General features: G+C 46.6%; 1 protein-coding gene across 1 annotated transcript; it reads left to right on the top strand.

Annotated features, from left to right (window-relative positions):
* The first annotated feature begins 932 nt into the window (after nucleotides 1–932).
* Nucleotides 933–17,185, top strand: DHX36 (DEAH-box helicase 36). The gene is made up of 25 exons (XM_050308746.1): nucleotides 933–1,145; nucleotides 1,309–1,430; nucleotides 2,335–2,533; nucleotides 3,174–3,212; nucleotides 3,988–4,158; nucleotides 4,749–4,828; nucleotides 5,735–5,809; nucleotides 5,913–6,079; nucleotides 6,653–6,734; nucleotides 7,226–7,366; nucleotides 7,778–7,880; nucleotides 8,980–9,067; nucleotides 9,909–9,964; nucleotides 10,067–10,131; nucleotides 10,641–10,784; nucleotides 11,272–11,389; nucleotides 11,997–12,095; nucleotides 12,656–12,829; nucleotides 13,091–13,177; nucleotides 13,831–13,914; nucleotides 14,009–14,108; nucleotides 14,194–14,284; nucleotides 14,691–14,811; nucleotides 15,385–15,537; nucleotides 16,132–17,185. Exons 1-25 carry the CDS (start codon nucleotides 948–950, stop codon nucleotides 16,315–16,317), a joined length of 2,943 nt encoding a protein of 980 aa, XP_050164703.1. The 5' UTR covers nucleotides 933–947; the 3' UTR covers nucleotides 16,318–17,185.
* The last annotated feature ends 2,479 nt before the right edge of the window (nucleotides 17,186–19,664 follow it).

Genomic DNA, 19,664 nt, shown 5'->3' on the forward strand with positions numbered 1-19,664 from the left:
CGGGGAGACCAACTTGTTTATGTGTGGATGCATAAACCACCTTGTGAGGGGAAAGGAGAAAAGAATATAGAAATTTCTAACTTGAGCACCTGGTTCTTCTCCCTTCACATGGCCAAGTGCTGGAGTGTTGGACTGACTGTCGTCAGCTGTGGGCAGAGAAAAAAGAGAGGATGGTTTTCCTTGGAAGAAGCAATCCTTCACCTCAATATTGAAAGTCAGTGTGAGATACTGTGTTTAGAGATCTGAATGCTGGAAATCCTGAAATGTGAGTAAATCACACCAACGAGGGAGAAAAGGCAAGAGAATATGTAACGAAATTAAGTTGAAGAAGCATTTGCAGCTGCACAATGGTGTTCAGGGAAACAAAACATTATTTCACTGTTGAAAGTGTAGTAATACTGATGTGAATAATTCTCCCTAATGTAAAAGGTTGAAGGTCCCACTCCAGAGAACCTGGGCATGGTATATCCCGTGCCCACTCTCAGTGGCACATCCTTGTCCCCAAGGCCTCCCCCAGGTCTGAGATCGCTGAAGCACGTCCAGCTCTAAACCTTAACCAGGCAATTCCGCCAACAAGTCGTTTTGCTTAGAGCTTGTCGGCTTCTCCCTGTTTCGCGGATTAAATCTCTCTGCTTGTCGATTAGGCTTGAAAGCCCCCAAAGATCAAACACGAAAGAACATCTTTTCTTTAAAGCGATGTTCAAGTGCTCCCCATTGTGCCGGGTGCGGGACTCGAACCCTTGGCCTGCCGGGTGCGGGACTCGAACCGGCGTCTCCGGGGCTGCCGGAAGGAAGTGCGGGCGGTGCCGGCGGATGAGGCGGGGCCGGGCCGGGCCGCGCGGGGCTCTGCGGGCCGGGCCGGCTCCATCGGCTCCCTCGGCCCCGTGGGCTCCCTCGGCCCTGTCGGCCCTCCCAGCGGGGCTGTGCCGGGCCGGGCCGCCGCGGCCATGAGCTACGAGCACCGCCGGGACTGGGGCCGCGGGCGCGGCGGCGATGGCGGCTCGGGCTCTGGCGGCCCCTCGGCGGGCGGGCCCGGCGGGCGCGGCGGGCGCGGGCGGCACCCGAGCCACCTGAAGGGCCGAGAGATCGGGCTGTGGTACGCGCGGAAACAGGGCCAGAAGAGCCGCGACACCGACCGGCAGCAGGTGAGGGACGCGGGGGCAGCGGGGACTGGCCCCTCGGGGCCGGCAGGCGGGCTGTGGGCTGGGGCCGCGCCGCGGAGCCCCCCGGCTGCGGAGCGCCTGCGGCCTTGGCGGGGCCATTGCTGTCCGTAGCCGCGCAGGCTGGCAGGCTGTGCTGTTCCCACAGAGAGCCGTCGTGCGCATGGACGAGCGCAGGGAAGAGCAGATCGTGCAGCTCCTGAATTCCGTCCAGGCCAAGAACGACAAAGAGCAAGAATCCATGTCCTGGTGGTCCGGGGATGAGGACAGGTAAAGAGACATTAATTCTTTTAAACTTCCCGCAGACTGGCAGGAATATGTGTCGGAAGGTATTTACCTTTAGTGAGTTGACCTTAAGTTTGTCCCCTTGTGTTGTCACACTGAAATGGTTGTAACCAGTGCTGTAAAACTCCCATCATTGCTGAGCTTCGGGTGTAACATTTCTACCTAAAATAATAACATCCTGTAACTGATCTCAGGCCCTACCTAGGGTGCATATGTGGGATTTTTAAGCTCCACTGGTCTCTGGAATTACTCTTCCAGAGGTAGCATTTGGCTTCTGTTCTCAGTTATTGAGCAGTTTTGGAGTCTTTTATCCCTCTCTGTGGACAGAGTGTGTTCTGAACTCGCTAAGGATTTCAGGTAATGCAGAACTGGACAGGTCTGCTGAAATGAGGGTCTGGGGCAGTCATTTTGCTGAGGGATCCCATTACAGGGCACTGGGCCAAGCAGTAATTCTCCAGAAATGTTTTGTTGCTTTGTGGCTTCATTTGGTACAAAAGAACATGTTACTTTTGTAGATGCCAATGCAAAGTTTTTAGTGGCTCATAATTTCAGACTTTAATTGGTTCCAGGGCGTGCACCATAATGACAGATTGCCGAGGGAAGCTGTGGTTGCCCCATCCTTGGGAGTGTCCAAGGCCAGGTTGGATGGGGCTTGGAGCAACCTGGGATAGTGGAAGGTGTCCCTGCCCATGGCAGGGGTGGCACTGATGGGCTTTAAGGTCCCTTCCACCCCAAACCATTCCGTGATTCTCTATTCCTACGGGCTGGTGGTTCATTGACTGATGGATGAAATGTCTCCAGCCCAAGTTCACGTGTTCCTGGAGTGGCTCCCTGCACGTGGCCAGGCACAGCTGGGATCGGCTCTGAGGTTTCTGTCCTCTGATTGCAGCCCTACAGAACAGCCTGTGAAAGTGAAACCAGATGCTGAAAAAGCTCCTGTAAGACGGAGACCGGCCTTGGAAAAAACATCCCTGGACCGGGATGTGGAATATCTCTTTGAAAAAAATGAGCAGGATACTGATTTAGATGAGCAGCTTAAAGAAGACTTAAGGAAGAAGAGATCTGATCCCAGATATGTTGAAATGCAGGTACTTTTCATTGGATTTTTTTCTTTCAGTTAAACTGACCTGAAAATGTACCTGCTTGCAGTTTATTTACTAGGAAGTTGTCACGATGTTACTTTTGTTAAAAATTGCCTTCAGAATTATCAATGCCTATTGATAAAATAGTGATTACAAACGTGAAATTATCGATTTCAGGGACAATTAGAATCCGTAATTCACACATTGTTTTGTTGGGTGGGTTTCTCTTTCTTTTTATGGATTGTGTCCTCGCAGTTATGTCTGAAGCTGAAAGCACAGCAGTGGGCTCTGAAGGAATCTCTTCCTAAAAACAGAGTGTGTGTTGTTTTAAGAGCCATGTGTAGAAAGCTGTGAAGTAAAACAGCTACCATGAACACCAGTTCTCCTCTGGTCCCAGGCCCTGCTCTTGCAGCTCTGTGTAGCTGCCTCAACATGTGCCGAACTGCTGGGTTTAGCTCATTTTGCTAAGTTTAATGAAACTGTAAACACGTGGGGAATAAAGTTATTTCCTGTAGGCCTGGGTTTATATAAGTATTGCTGAGCAGTTCGTCATTATTTCACAGTTTGGCCTGGCTTATAGATGGAATCTGTTACATTGCTTCAGTTAAAGAGGTGTTTAAAGATACTGTTATTTTCTGTTCCCCAGAGATTCCGAGAGAAGCTCCCCTCCTATGGCATGAGAGAGGTAGGTGTGTGTTTAACTGCAGAGTGTGTTTCTGCTGCTGTTTGTGAATAGTGCCAGTACTGCTGGCTCTGACTGCCATTAGTTTCCCAGTCACAGGATAACATCAGTGCCAGTACAGGCTGTTACTAGTCGGTGTTAATTCTTCATTTGATGACCCTTGTGTGGAGTAGAAAGTGAATATTCTAATAGGTTTGGTTTTGGAGGTTCAGTGAATGATTAGTGAGCTTTTTCCTGAAATTCATCTCTTTGCCATAACGTCCTTTCTGTTAGTGTTTGTTTCCTAAAATTGTCATAATCCCTTTGACAATCCTTGGGTTTGGGAGGTACGGGCTGGGAAACTCTTCCTGGTGGTAAAAGAAATCAGGTGGCTAAAGTACTGTGCTACAAACCTTCAGTTCATGCAGTCTTGGAGGCCAACGGGGTAAATGCTGGTTTTCAGTCCCCAGAGACGTGCAGGAGGCAAGCAGGAGGCAGAAAACTTAAAAGTGTATTTCAGGTTTTCTTTTTAGTCCTTTCACGCTGTTTTCATACAGGATTTAAAGATTTAAGGGCAGTGTTCAGGTTGGATGTGCTTTAAACCCTCTGGAAAGTGCCCATGAACACGTCCCGTGAGGTTTAAACTAAACTTCAGTTGCAGTGTGGTGACCAACAGCTGAGTGTTTCTTCAGCTGCCGTGACCCTCCTCAAGGGTCACTGCCTGGCAGCAGGGAATGTCCAAACCCCTAAAAACCTGGCTGGAACAATAACTCTGTAAACGTGTTCTCTGTGGATCCAGGAGCTCGTGAACCTGATCAACAACAACCGAGTGACTGTGATCAGTGGGGAGACCGGCTGTGGGAAGACCACCCAGGTGACCCAGTTCATCCTGGACGACCACATCGAGCGAGGGAAGGGCTCCACGTGCAGGATCGTCTGCACCCAGCCCAGGAGGATCAGTGCCATCTCCGTGAGTGCCCTCTGCAAACCCCCTTCCTGGGGGTGTTTCCCCCGTGAATCCGAGCTTTTTGTGTGTTCCGTTTCCATTGTACGAGGTTCTGTTGCAAGTCACAATGCTGTTCATGTGCACTGATTCGATATTTCACAACTTTTGGTTGTGGATTTGAGTGCTGGCACTGCAGGCTCATTCTCTGAGTTTAGCCATGGGTTAGATCCGGGATTTTAATGGATTTTGCAGTGAATTGTGGTAAAAACTAATGCTGTGTCAGGCCCTCTAGAGGTGGATTAATGAGCAGGAAAGAATTGAGCTTTCAAGTGCTCAGTAATGACTCCTCTTGCTGGTTCAGTATCAATTGCATTACCCCGAGGGAAAGCTCACCCTGCTGAAGGGGAGTGTGGTTGTGTTCCTCTAAAGTCTGTCCTGGGACACAAACCTGCCCATGGGTTGCTGACGAGAGACACTTTCTCAAGGGAGGAGAACAAGTCAGGCCGTTTCTTTGTTATTTACAGAACTTCTCCATTCCAGGTATTTTCTACTGATGAGTAGCTCAGTCACAGATCAGCCTGTGGGATTTCTAAAGTTTTCTTTGTTTTCCTCAGGTGGCTGAGAGGGTGGCTGCTGAGAGGGCAGAGGCCTGTGGCAGTGGCAAGAGCACGGGCTACCAGATCCGCCTGCAGAGGTGAGCGGCTCCAGGCACGGTGCTGCTGCTGGGGGAAACACCAGCTGTTGTTACACAAAGGAGACAGTTTGAAAAGCAGTCCTTAAATAGTTGCTCTCCTGCTGATATTTTCTCCTGAAGGAATTCCTGCGAAATGAGGGTTTTCAGTTTTAGCAAGGAGTTTGAGTGCAGTTGCTGTTTTGTGCAGTGTGTGACAGTGACCAGCACCAAGTTGTGCTTTGTCTAGTAGGCCCTATTTTCAGATCTTGTAAAAGGTTCTGCTGTTGGTAGAACTAAAAGCGATATCCCTAATCCACAAATTGCAAGGAAAAATGGAAATCCTAAAGGAGAGAACAATCTGAGCCATATTTCTGTGGAAAAAAATGTATTTGCTACACTTACCTATGGACTAATCCCCTGAGATCATGTAATAGATGCACTGACAGGAGTTCACGGAGCAAAAGCTCTTACATTTGGAGTCAGCTGTAGTTTTAAAAAGTATCTGAAAGGATGCCAACCAATAATGGAACCTTTGTTGTTGAAACAAAACTGCTCAGCCCTGCCAGCGTTTCAGTTGGAGTCTCCCTGCTGTTTGTCTTTACTGCTCAGTGAGGGCTGTCCCACTGGGGCCTGAGTGCCCCGAGTGCTGAGCCTGGGGAGCTACAGCACTGGGGCCAGCCCTGCAGTGTGCAGGGGATGATGATAAAGGATTCCTGGGCAGTCAGGAACTGTCGGATCCCTGGGCTGTTCCCCTTCCCCAGGGGGTGCAGCTGGGGCCTGATTCCCTGTTCCTCACTTGAGCTGAGAGCGAGTCAGTGAGGCACCTTCAGCACGGCTGTACTGGCACCTGCACCTGGGTCTCAAGCTGTTAAAGGATTTTGTAAAGTACAGAAGAGAACTGAGGGATTCTTCCTGTGTCTCTTGCAGTCGGTTGCCCAGGAAACAAGGCTCGATTTTGTACTGTACCACGGGGATTGTCCTGCAGTGGCTCCAGTCAGATAAGTAAGTGTCCCTGTTTAATGGAATGCAGTGATGGGACGAGTCCAAACTCTGTGTTTTCATTCAGCTAAAAACAAACGTTTAAATTCCTCCTCTTCTGTTTTAGGCACTTGTCCAGCATCAGTCACGTAGTCCTTGATGAAATCCATGAAAGAAATCTTCAGTCAGATGTTTTAATGAGCATTATTAAAGATCTCCTAAATATTCGACTGGATTTGAAAGTCATACTCATGAGTGCTACTCTAAATGCAGAGAAGTTTTCTGAGTACTTTGGTAGGTGAAATGCTTCCTAACAGTGTTCCTCTTGAGTAATTTAGGCTTCTACAGTAAAATGCAGTTCTCAAATTATAGACTTGATTTTTGTCAAAAGGGGAAATTACTTCCATTTTCCAAAGAGTTGGCAGCTGCTGGAGATGCTGATTCTCTGTTTTATCTCATCATGAGCATGTATTGCTTCTGCTTTTGCTTTTCAGACATGCTATGGAAGTAGAATCCACAGAGTATTTTCCTATTAAATATTTACTCATATTTACCACATTTTAGAACTCTTGGTATGAGCAGGCAACCGGATTGAACTGTTAATTGTTCAGTCTCCAACTTTATCCTGTGGCTGGGACCAGGGGAACATGCTGGTGTGCAATACACTGCTTGCTGCCTGTGCTTTTTAACTCCACAGCTTTACTTGGGGGTGAATTTGGCATATTCCATGGGAATTTGAAAATAAACAATCAGGAAAACCACACAGGCGTGGCAGCTATATTGCAGAAATAGGGAAGAATTTATTGCCTCTATTCAGTGCAGTGTTTCATTGGTGGTTTTAAACCCAAGTTATGCCTTCCCCCACAGATCATTGTCCAATGATTCACATCCCTGGGTTCACTTTCCCGGTGGTGGAATATCTGCTGGAAGATGTCATTGAGAAGTTGAGGTAAGTGGGTTTTCTGAACATCATTTCAGAGAGTATTTGGGGGGTGGTTTTGGCTTAGCATGTATGTTCAAAGACTAACTTGGAATAAAAAAAAAATGCCTGTATTTTTGAACAGAAAACCTTCCAAGGGAAGTCTCAAAGGTTGCACAGTAATTACACACGGCACATGGAAATGTTGGCTTGAGGGGCGAAACAGCTTTGTCTGTCTTTTGGTGTGGTGGATTTCAGGCCTCTAAATCAAGCTCGTCTCTGTGGCCGTTGAGACTCTTTCTGTGCATGTTCCCACGTTAGCTGGGGTTGGTGCCTGTTTCTGTCCTAAAAGCAGCTGCAGAGCCTGCCCCTCGTGTGCAGCTGCAGCAGGAGGTTGGGCAGCTGCAGTGCCCTCAGTCACCCCGTGTGTCACCCTGTGTGTCACCCTGTGTGTCACCCCATGTGTCACTCATGTGTCACTCATGTGTCACTCGCGTGTCACCCCGTGTGTCACCCCACAGGTACAGCCCCGAGGGCGCGGAGCGGCGGCCGCGCTGGAAGAGGGGCTTCCTGCAGGGCCACGTGAGCCGGCCCGACAAGGAGGAGAAGGAGGAGCTGTACCGCGAGCGATGGCCCGAGTACCTCCGGCAGCTCCGGGGCAGGTGGGCCAAGGGACTCCTGTGCTTTGTCAGACCGTGCATTGGTGCTGTACTCTATTGCTGGGCTTCAGTGATGGTGGGGTAGCTGCTGCCGTGGGAAACCAGGGTGGAACTCCTGGCCACCAGGGAAGTGCTTTTGAGGTATCAGAATTAGCCCCCATTGCCTGTGCAGACTGTAGGAGTTCAGGTTAAATTTAAATTCATTACCTAAATGCAGATTGTCAGTCCCTGGCCAATCCAGGAGGAGGAGACAGATCATCAAGAGTGCTTCAAAGGCAGTTCAGTCATGACATGGCAGTTCTTAAACTTACTTATGGTCTGAACTGACCATAATCACACTGAACTAAATGTGGGTTAATGGCTGTGTGACTCAGACCTGACAGGTCACCAGTGTCTGTGTTTCACTGCCTGCAGGTACTCAGCAAGCACTATTGATGCCCTGGAAATGATGGATGATGACAAGGTGGACTTGGACCTCATAGCAGCTCTGATCAGACACATCGTGCTGGAAGAGGAGGTACAGCCCTGCCACTGCCACCACTGGGGGTGGGACTGGGCTGGGGCCGGGGGCTGTTGGAGTGTCAGAGCCAGGGGGTTACTTTAGCTTACCACACACACGGAGAGACATTTTTTGGTTTGCTCTCCTGAGAGGCAGTTGAACAGCTTTAAATATCTAATGACTTCCTAAGCCCTGAGGTTCATTCCATGTTCACTGATGTGGTGGATGCAATCCATGTTCAGAGGGGAGCATTTTCATCCTCAGGGGTTGTGTTACTGAGAACTGTGTACCTGAGAAACTTGGAGAACTTCAGATGCACTGGATGTGCTCATCCATGGTCCCTTCTGAGCAAGGGGCAAGAAAGAGCCTGAATTGTTCCAGTGACAGCAGGGATTGTCTCGTGCATAAAATGGGGAGAGAGCTGAAGGTTTGGGTGCTATTTGAATTTGGGTTGCTGCATTTTTTTCCTGTTGGCTAAGCATTTAAATAAGCTTTGAAATTAAGTGTACACCTTAGTTATTTGATGGGAAATAATGCAATTACAAATTAAATGTAACTTTTGGTTCTTTCTGTGACTGTATGTGCTTGTCAAAGGAAGTAGTCTCTGCAGATGGTAGTAACAGTTACATTTAGTGAAACAGCCGTAGAAAACTCTGAAGGCCATTTTAGTGTACAACTAAATCTCCATTCCTAATTCCTCTTCCATACTCAGAGGTGTGTTCTCTGCCTCATACCTATATTATTAAAGATATCAAGTAATTTAATGTTTCAGTTGATAGGTCACTGAAACTGTGGATAACAAGGATGGCTTTGTTTTTTGTTCTTTCTGTGTTGAAAATTACATCAGTTCTCTGTTGCAGCTTAAATTCTAGTGTTGACATGGCTGTGTTTAAAACACTGCAGGGGAAAACATTTAAAATCAAATTTTTACTTCTTACATTCAGTTAAATACATGTAGCTGGCTTTTTTATAGAAAAAAAAGGTTAAACTGTTCAATTCAGTCAGTGAGGTTTGAGATCTCCCAGGTCCAACAGGTGTGTCAGTGTGCAGGTAGCTGGCTCTCTGCACAGTCTGTGTTGTGTTCTGATCTCTTCTTTGCTGCCTCTTTTCCCTGTAGGATGGTGCAATTCTGGTGTTTCTGCCGGGCTGGGACAACATCAGCACTTTGCACGATCTCTTGATGTCACAGGTCATGTTTAAGTCAGGTAAAACCAGACTTTGACATGGGAATTGTAGCAGTAGCATTAGTGGCAGACTGGTTTTGCATGGAGTTGCTGCTATTGCACAGGATTCATTGTTTTCCTCACCTCTCCTCAGAATAATTGCAGCGTTCAGCAGTTTTTGTGTTTCTGGGGTGTCTGGGTTATCTTTCACCTGCTAATGACAACAGCTCATTTTCCTCAGTGTGGCAGTGACAATCTGAAAACCAACCTGACCTGCATCTTCTTCCTGCTGTCCTTTCCTGTAGCTGTGAGAAGCCCCATCCCAAACCAAACTCCATCCTCTGGACATTTCCTCTTCTCTTGGTTCTGGAGCAGCTTCCCCCTCTGCTTTGCTGAGAGTTCCCCTAAATGCTGTTTATCTGGCACAGAATATCTGTGCCTGTCTGATACACTTTCACTTGTCCTTTGGCATATCTCATCTCTCCATCTAACCTCCCTTAGCTGGGCTCTTCACCATTCACGTGTTGCCTTGCAGTATGTGTTGTGTACGTTCCATAGATACAGAATTTCAGTTTATTGAAAGGTTGCGTTGGTTTAGGTATTAGACTTGAGCAATTATTAAATAATTTGAGAGCTTAAAAATAAAATTACTGTACTTAATACTTTATATATTTTATTAAACTTGTCATCATAGCATCATAAAAAAGTTCTTTATACCTTTTTACTTTAGAATTTGCCATTAAGATACAAATATCTATGAACTCAGAGCAAGAAACAGTGGCCTGACTTGCAGCCTGTTTTCTCTATTTTGCATGATTGATTTTCCTGTGAAGTTAAAGTTTCTGTGCTTACACCGTATCTTTTACTGATTTTTAACTTCCAGATAGGTTTATTATCATACCTTTGCATTCACTGATGCCTACTGTTAACCAGACTCAGGTATGCTGCTCTTTTATTGTGATATTTCACAACTGCAAAAACAACGAATGAAGCACATGTGTGGTTTTGGCAAACATATAAACGGGCCCTGGCTGATTACAGGTGTTTAAGAAGACCCCACCAGGAGTAAGGAAAATCGTGATTGCAACCAACATTGCAGAGACCAGGTAAATACCTGGCTGTACACACCCAGAAAAGCTGTATATTTGACAAAACAAGTGGAAGTGGTAGTTCAAAGTATAAATCTGTTTGGTGTTTCCAAAAATACATGTTCCTACGTTTGTGCCATTCATTTACAACACTAGCTTTGGAAATGTTTGTAGACTAAACAGAGTTTTCCTATAATTGTCTTAAACAGACCAGTTCATTTGTTCTGAACAATTAAGCTATAGGAATACTAAACAATTACTGTAATGACTTGCCTTTTTACATGATGATCTGAGCTCCTCATCCTCTGTGCACCTTCAGAACCCGTGGGGGGGTTCCTGCCAGACCAGGAGAATAAATCAGCCCTGTCTTGAACTCTGGGGACGCAGTTCCTAATGAGATTCCCAACACAGAGTTTAATTGCTTGTTCACAACTGGGGAAGGGACAGAGAGAAGCCAAAGCCCTGTCCAGTGCTAGGGCAAGCTTGCAGAGATGAAGAGTTGAATTTTTCCTGTTTTTGTCCAACAGCATCACAATCGATGACGTCGTGTTTGTTATAGATGGGGGGAAGATAAAGGAGACTCACTTTGACACCCAGAACAACATCAGCACAATGGCAGCAGAGTGGGTGAGCAAAGCCAATGCCAAGCAGAGGAAGGGCCGGGCAGGAAGGTAAGAACAGTGGGGATGGGGAGGAAGGTTTGGGCTGGGCAGGTTTCCATCAGTCCTGGAGCACATGCTGGAGGTGCAGGCACAGCTGCCTCCTGGGAGGAGGAAGGAATGGTTCCCTTGTCCTTCTAGGAAGCTGAAGTGGCCTGTGCTGCATTTAACCCCAGTGTTTCCCCCCTACAGAAGAATAAGTCCCATACTTTATTTTAATTTTTGTTGGAACTGTTTGACTTCACACCTGATTTATGAGGCTGATCCATTAAAGTGAAAATGGCCTAAAAATTAATTTCTGTGCTCTCCATGCCTTTTCCCTGCTGATGGATCCGTGTTTCAGAAGGCTGAAATGGCTTTTACAATTGGATGCACTTCAGTTCTAACTCCTTTAGGTGTTTTGTTAAGCTGTTTGTAAACAAACACAATCATAATGTCACGGTTTCATAGAAAAAGCCAAAAAACAACCCAAAGCACTTGTTTGTTGAAATCACTGCAGAGTTCAGCCAGGCCACTGTTACCATCTGTACAACGGGCTGCGTGCCAGCCTTCTGGATGATTATCAGTTACCAGAGATCCTGAGGACGCCTTTGGAGGAACTCTGCTTACAAATCAAGGTAAACAGGAATCTGCAAACGTATTTATAATCTACTTTTCCATTGGAATAAGAGGTTGAGAGAATAAGTTAATGCAACTGAGAGCCTGAGGTTGTCAGGTGGAGTTTGCTACACCAGAAATGCAGTGTATTTAGCCCGTAATTGCAGCACCTTTTGGAAAAGCACTCTTGTACCTGGGTGCATCAAACCCAGGGGAATAGGGTTGCCTGGTATCCACAAACAGAGTTTAGACTGTGCTCTCCCCCAAATCTCATTCCATCAGAGCCATTCAGTGAGAATGCCAGTGAGTCAGGGGTGTGATGTCTGAAAAGAATTTTACTACAAAGTGGTTTTAGAACTGACATGAGCTTCCCTTCTTGGCAGTTTGTATTGAATTCCTCATGCAGGCAGAAGAGGTGCCATGTGTATGTGAGCTGAATGAAGAATAGATCCTTCTGTTTCAGATTTCAGTCATTAATACATCTCTTCCCTTAGTTCTTAATTAAAGAAATTCTAACTCAAGCTGTGAATTAGTCACACTATTTCAGTTATGAGGTTACTGCTGGCTAATTTCAGGCAGCCATCTTTCTCTGGTTGCTGTAGGCTTTTGTTGTGTTTTTCCTTTCAGATCCTGAAGCTTGGTGGAATTGCCTATTTCCTGAGCAAACTGATGGACCCACCGTCTCGTGACGCTGTCAGGCTGGCCATAAATCATCTCATGGAGCTGGTAAAGTGTTGCTCCTCTGCAGGGAATGAGCTGTGTGGAACGGTGTTGTGTGTTAGCAGACAGGTGTGGCTGCACAGGTCTGGACACTGCAGCCCTTCCTTTTGTGTGGAGCCTTGGCCTGAGCTCCCTGCCCAGAGGGAACCCGTGAGGGCTGCACAGTTGTTCTGGGCACTTCCTAAATGACTGACACGTGGGCCCTGCATTTCAGTTCCCTGCAGACACTGCTCTACCTGTCTGCTCTGTACCACCCTGCTCACCCTGCATCCCCCAGCCTCCTGTCCCAGCTGCAGCAGGGAGGAGCCTGAGGGCATTTCTGTGGGCAGAGAAGGTGTATGGGAGAAAGGTATTGCATGTCATTGTCCCTCTGGGTGATGGAGAAGGAGAGATCGACGACACATTCGTTCTGCTGGCTCCTTGCCCTGGTCTTATTTGCACAAATGAGTTGTAGCCATAAACTGAAACCTCTGGTTTAGACACAGGTGTGCTAGTGGCTCTTCCAAGGAAACCCTCCCCGTTTCACATGGTGCGTTTGTTCTTTCCTTTCTCCCCTCTCCTGACAGAATGCTCTGGACAGGCAGGAGGAGCTGACTCCCCTGGGTGTCCATCTTGCACGGCTGCCAGTGGAGCCCCACATTGGGAAGATGATCCTCTTTGGAGCCTTGTTCTGCTGCCTGGACCCCGTGCTCACCATTGCTGCCAGCCTCAGCTTCAAGGACCCCTTTGTCATCCCTCTGGTAAAGGGCGATTACAAGGGGTGGGGCTTACTGAAATGCTATAGTTTAGGAGCACTTTATTCTGATTTTCATGTTAATTACATTTTTATTAGTAAGACTGCCATCACATACTACAAATCATTGCCTTTGCCTGCAGATTATTGAAGTAGCTGTAATTTTCATACAGTTGCCTACAAAGTATTGCTGTATGGATGTGCCTTAATTAGGAAAAGAGAACTGTTGTGTCAGGCTGGATAATTTATAGGTTCTCATTTTTTTTAGGGCAAAGAGAAAGTTGCAGATGCAAGAAGAAAGGAGCTGTCAAAGAACACGAAAAGCGACCACCTGACTGTGGTGAATGCTTTCACTGTAAGCACGTTTTAATGGAGTTTTTTTTTCTTCCAGAATTTTAATTTGGCTAATATAGTTGATCCTAAGGAAAAAGTTGATCAGTTTCTGCTCTGTAGGATTTCTTACTTGGCTTCTATAGAAACATAAGACCAAACTGATGTTCACCCTTCTAGTGTTGAGGAGTCTTTTCTCCAGGCTCAATCACCTGATTTGTGGTGGATGTCTGTGAAAGAGACAAAGAAAACTTAGTGTTATAGTTTACCTTTCTGAAGTTGTTCATTCCTGTCCTTCTGGCCTCTATGAGAGGCCAAAGCTGACTTTAGAAGTGTTGGAGATTGAGATGTGTTTTGTTGGAGTGAGAAAAGGAGGAAATAAATGGCCTGGAAAATGCAGTTTCTACCCAGGACTGTTCATAACAACAAATGATGCTCTGGCAAATGTAGTCAGATTTCAGTGCTCCCCATGGAAAACAGACATTTTTGATTGAACACATGAAGTTGTGGTTTTCTGCTCTGTGCTATGCACACATAAACAAGTTGATCCAAAGATCTACTTCCTCTCTTGTAGGGAAGGATGTAACTGCCGTGTCTGTTCACCTCCAGTTTTTGCTGGCCTTCATTTTTAGTGTGTTTCACTTGCAAACACCCTCGACCTATGGCTTTAATTTCTAGGGCTGGGAAGAGACCCGGCGTCGTGGCTTCAGGACGGAGAAAGACTATTGCTGGGAATATTTCCTGTCCTCCAACACCCTGCAGGTAACACCAGCCGGCAGGTTGAGCAGGACAGGGGCTGTGGGGACGAGCAGGGCTTTGCTCAGCATCGCTCTGGGCCGTGTCTCTTGTCTCCCAGATGCTGCACAACATGAAAGGGCAGTTTGCTGAGCACCTCCTGGCAGCTGGCTTTGTGAGCAGCAGAGACCCCAAGGATCCCAAATCGAACACCAACTCGGGTAACTGTGGAGGGATGTGGAGCCTTCCTGAGGGCTGGAACCTCCACTTGCACAACTGCCTGATTGACTTCTCTGTCTCCTACAGATAACGAGAAGCTGCTCAAAGCCGTCATCTGTGCTGGCCTCTATCCCAAAGTGGCAAAGATCCGGCCCAGCTTCAGCAAAAAGAGAAAAATGTGAGGGCTTGGTTTGCTCTTGGTGTGTGCTCGGGGTGGAGCGTGCAGGGGGTGGTTTGGAAAGGTGAAGCAGTGGCTGGAGTGCAGGAACAAATGACACTTCACAGCTCAAATCATGCCTGGGGGTTACCTGCCTTGAGAAGGGCGGGTGAGAGCGTGGGCTTGCTGATCTCTTAACATTTAGATACCTGCTAGGGTTGGAGTAATTTGTGTGACCTTGTTGTGCCACAGATGATGTTCCAGTGTATCAGTAGCACTGCTCCAGAGGGCTCTACCCTCATCTGTGTTCTGCAGCAGCAGTTCAGACACTGACATTTCTGGTTATTTGGCAAGATATAGAGCACAGAAATCCTGGTCTGTTGATTTATCACTTCTTATATTATCAGACTTTTTTTTTCCTCTGAAGGGTGAAAGTTTGCACCAAGACAGATGGCTCAGTTAATATTCATCCCAAATCCGTTAATGTGGAGGAAACTGAGTTCCATTATAACTGGCTCGTGTACCATCTGAAGATGAGGACCAGCAGTGTAAGTGAGGGATTATGTTTGCGTGGGTTGGTTTTGTATCTTTTTAAAGGAAATTGGATCAGGGTTCAGAGGGGATGTGAACAGCCTTTGTTCTGGAGCCTTCCTGTCCTGGGCCATTTCCTTTACAGCCCATCAGATTATGTTCTTTGTGATATGGGGTATTGTGCCACAAGTAACTAACTTCTAGGTTTTAGTAGTTGGGGTTTTTTTGGAGGACTTGGATTTTTGTTAAAGTTCTGGCAATAACATGTGTAAATTTTATTTGAATTTATTTTTTTCATTTCAATCCAGTCTAACACTTATCAATGTGCTGAAAGATTCTCCTCCCCCCCAGTTGTTATGGAGCAGGTGGTTTGATTTCACCACTATGTGAAGGGCTGTATTTGGGACCATTTTTGCTCCTGTTCAGTCTGATTTTGTGTAAATTTTTTTGAACTGAGTTGCTTCATACATCTTGCAAATTTGGGATTGGCTGAACCATGATCTTCTGGAATTGTGTAGGAGTCTGATTAAGAGTTCCTGATGGCCCTTAGGATGTTTTGAGGGTGATCAGCCAGCTTTGCTGTCGTGCAGATTTACCTGTATGATTGTACAGAGGTGTCTCCGTACTGCCTGCTGTTCTTCGGAGGGGATATATCCATTCAGAAGGATAAGGACCAGGACACCATCGCTGTGGATGAGTGGATTGTTTTCCAGTCTCCAGCAAGGATAGCACACTTGGTGAAGGTGAATATGTTTAATAATAATAATGTACATGGGAGGTTCAGTAACACTGATCCCTGGGAATTCTGGATTTGATATCACCGTGCCTATGGATTCGTCAGTCAGGGAGATAATGGTTGAAATGCATTCCCAGCGAGCAATGCAACTACACAAAGAAAACAGATAACTTTTCCACAGCAGAAGCTGGAGGATGACTTGGTCATTCCATGACATGTCCACATGGATATGGCAACATGAAGATGGGGCTCTTCAGCTATCAGGAATAAGTTCTAATAGAGCTGTTTAATATTAGATACCAGAAATCATACCTGACTTTTTTTTAAATTTTATTTTATTGTTTTTAAACTGGCTATTTTTAATCCTGAAATAGTCAGCTAATGGATGTGGGGGCTGAGATGGGCATCTGCCATCAAAGGTAGTGCTGCAGGTTTGTGAGAGACAGTGTTTGATCCCAGCAGGAGCAACGTGGAAATGAATGGGTGTGAGAACAGCGGGTGTGAAGGGCAGGGGAACTGAGGGACTGGAACTCCTGTGGCAATGCTGTGTTAATTGCCTGTCCCTCTCCTTTTTTTCCCTTCCGCAACAAACGCTTTCCAGAATTTAAGACAAGAACTTGACGATCTTCTCCAAGAAAAAATAGAGAAGCCTCACCCCGTGGACTGGGAGGACAGGACGTGCAGGGACACGGCGGTGCTGACGGCGATCATAGACTTGATCACCACGCAGGAGAACGAGGGGCTGCGCAACTACGCCCCGCGCTTCCAGGGCGAGCGCTGCAGCTGACCCCGCGGTGCTCACACAGCACGGGGCAGAGCGGGCCCTTAGCAGGCTAAACTCCTCTAGGGTAAGCTGGCACTGCTGTCCCCCAGGGCAGTTATTCCCTCCGGGGCAGTGTCTGTATGTGCATGTGTTCTGTGTCCAGTGTAGCTCCTCAAGGGACAGAAGGGCAGTGTTGGGTCATGTATGGTTCTTGTCCTGCTGTAGCTGTTTTTGTTGGGGTTTTACCCACCAGGTAAGAGATATTTGAAAAGCCTGCTAAAATACTGCTTAGTAATACCCAAACTGCTCTTGCTACCAGGAGAAACATCCAGGACTTTTTTTTTTTAATTGGGGGTGGTGAGCAATTACACTGGCTGTGTTATTCCAGCTGTGCAGCAGTCTGCTCACCAGCACTTCCACAGAAGGTAATTACAGCTTAATTAATCTAACATTGAAAACACTTGTTAAATTTGTACTGTGGGAGGAAACAATCTTCAGAAATATTCTCTTCTTCTGCCTTTCATCCCATTCAATTAATCTTTATTCACTTTCTGTCCCCATCCAACATCACTAGTGACAGAAATTGCAGCTTACAGGAAGTATGGTTAGATAAAAGGCATGGTGGAATATATTTTAAGGTTCGTTGCATTCAAATTTTTTGTTCTTTTTTTAAAGTCCATGTATGGGTTATATTATTACATTAAAAGTTTTTTCTTTAAAGTGCTATTTCATCTGTTCTCAATGTTCTGAATGTCATTCTGTTTTGAATGATTTCCAGCTATGGAAGAACATTTGAATAACAAAGCTTGTTTAGGATTCTGAGGTTTATCCTGAAGAAACGAAGCTCTTGTGTCTCCTTTTATTTGCCTGGAAATATAACTCTTCTCTCTTCTTTGGGGTTTTGGGCTTTTTTTCTGTGCAAAAATGACTTTGGATCATCAAGCTTGGGAGGATTTATGGGCTTTATCCTGAAGAAAACACAGATCAGGTGAACATTTTTTTTTTTTTTTTTTTAACAGAAATAAGTCGAACTTAGTGACTAGAAGGTGCTTTCCATTGGGTTAACAAGGGATGGGGGATGTCAGGCTCATTGCTTCCCCCCACAGCTGAAAACAATATATAATTTAACCTCCCACTGCCAACGGTTTTATCCCCAGGTGTTTTAGATAACGAAGGAGGGGGAAGAACATCCTGCCCTAGGGGTTCTGGGGCAGGGGGGAGTTGGGAGGGAGAAGCAGCACCGGTGGCTGCAGGGAGTGAGGGAGAGCTGTGGAAGAGCCGGGCTGGTGAGGATGGTGTGGCAGACAGGCCGCTCGGAGGAACGAGGTGAGCCCCGGGATCAAAGCGGGGGGAAATAGGGGTTAAATTACTGATAATTGTGTGGGAAAGGGAGTGAAGTACATTCCAGTGTGCGATTTCGGTGCTGGGGACAAGGCCCGTCGTGCCGGGGAGGAGGGACAAGATGGCGGCGCGGGGAAGGAGGAGGGCACAAAATGGCGGCGGCGCTGAGGGCAGCGCAGCGGGGTCGGGTGTGCCGGGGTGCCCAGAGTGGGGGGTGAGGGTGGGCAGGAGCTGCAGCACAGCAGAGGGGGCTGGTCCCATTGCAGACTGGATTTATTGGTGGAGGAGTGGTGGTAGTGCTGTTACTGGCAGTGCTGGATTAAATGTCATGAAAGTACAGGCTGGCACGTGGTACCTGCTTTATTCTCCTTGGCTGTGGTTTTTGTGGTACATAAATGATGGCTAAGTTTTTAATTAATAACACAAAGAGCAAAAGGAAATGGTAGCAAAAGCAGAGCCTGGGTGAGAAGGGCAGTGTTGGTTGAAGGAAGGTGACTGTTTGGAATGATCAGGACCAGGCAGGCCCAGGGCCACCCTGAGGGAACACTGAGGGGTCACAGGCCGGGATGTTGGATCTGTCCTTAGAAAGTGACTCATGTCTAAATAACGGCACTGGCTGTGCCTTCTCACTAGGCTTGAAATGTAGCTTAACATACTTTTATAAGTGGAAAGGTACCAGAAGCCTCTGTTCTTCGGAGTTTGAGCCTGTTCCAAATGCCAGGTGAGCTGGTTTGTGCTGGGATAGTTTTCCTCACTAGTGTGTCTGGTGCTGTGTTTGGATTTGTGATGTAAATACCATTATTCCAGGGGTGAAGTTTTGATAAAATCATTTGCAGACTACAGCAGATAAATCCTTGGATTTCTTCCATCTTGGTGTCAAAATTTGTTCTAGATTTATTTCCAATACTTGTGTTCTGTTCACTTCTTTTCCCTGTGTTACTTTAGGAACAGAATACACGGTGGAAAAAAACAACTTTGTGAATATAATCTGCAGGTCCAGAGTGTAAGGGACGTGCTTGTGAGTGATGCTGAGCACAGGCTGCGCTCTGTCAGGGTGTGTAGGTTGACTAAAGTGTGCTATTTTTACCTTTTTATTTTCAGCAAATTAGCTTTGCATAATGGGAACAAATGTACTCCTTGCCACGGCAGTCAAGAGCAGCACTGCATCACAGCATGTCTTAAAAGTTCATTGGATAAAAATGTCTGATTTATGATGTTGTAGGGCTGATACAAGGAGGCAGAAAAGAAAGTATTAATAACTGTTCCCCTGTGTCACAAGTGGGAGGTGCTGAGACAGGCTGGAGTCCGTGGGCACTGGATTTCTGAGCAGGTGCTGGGTGCCCCTCAGGAGCTCACAGACCCACGTGGGCACCTCACCTTTGATTCAGGGAACTGAGGGCATTTTATTTTTTAAGCATTTTTATTTGCTTAAAACCTGGCTCTAGAAGTCAGAAGGAAGGGGTGCACATTCCAGGCCTTCCAAAAATGAGAGTTAATTTTACACTGACAAACTCCCACCTCTATTCTGTCACTGCCGGGTGCTTAATTAAAAAAGAGATGCTGGTGTCAAGTCCTTTCCTAACTAAAAAGGAGATGCTGGTGCCATGTCCACCTCCTTGGGCAGGAGAGCCTGTGGGTGTGTGCACGGGCAGAGTGCACAGGGTGGGCAAGTGCTGAGTTTTTTAGATCACTCTCATTGCAATTAGAAGTGCTCATCTTTGAGACCCGACTTGCTCTGAATGATTTATTTTTTGCTAATGAAAATCTCATGCAGTTGCTATAAGGGAGAAAAAACCCAACCCCAAACCCCTGAGGTTTTGAAAACTTGTGTATACAAACATTTAGGTAAATTGCTTGTTATGCCTTAAATTTTGAAGCTCTCTGAGCTCTGCTGGGATTCAGAGTGCAAGTCCAAGGCAGCAGTGGTGGAGCAGTCACCCTCCTCTGTCAGTAAGGTGTGCAGTGCAATTAATGCCACTGCCCTCAATAACAGCAGGGGTGGACACGGTGAGTGGTGTAGGTCCCTTCCC

Source organism: Myiozetetes cayanensis, unplaced genomic scaffold (assembly GCF_022539395.1).
Source record: "Myiozetetes cayanensis isolate MyiCay16 unplaced genomic scaffold, myiCay2020 scf13, whole genome shotgun sequence".
Classification (NCBI taxonomy): domain Eukaryota; kingdom Metazoa; phylum Chordata; class Aves; order Passeriformes; family Tyrannidae; genus Myiozetetes; species Myiozetetes cayanensis.

Coding starts and splice junctions, on each gene's coding strand:
- DHX36 (XM_050308746.1), top strand. CDS start 948: ATGAGCTACGAGCACCGCCGGGACTGGGGCCGCGGGCGCGGCGGCGAT. Junction 13,178..13,830: donor CTGTGGTGAATGCTTTCACT/GTAAGCACGTTT, acceptor TTTAATTTCTAG/GGCTGGGAAGAGACCCGGCG. Junction 14,812..15,384: donor TGAAGATGAGGACCAGCAGT/GTAAGTGAGGGA, acceptor GCTGTCGTGCAG/ATTTACCTGTATGATTGTAC.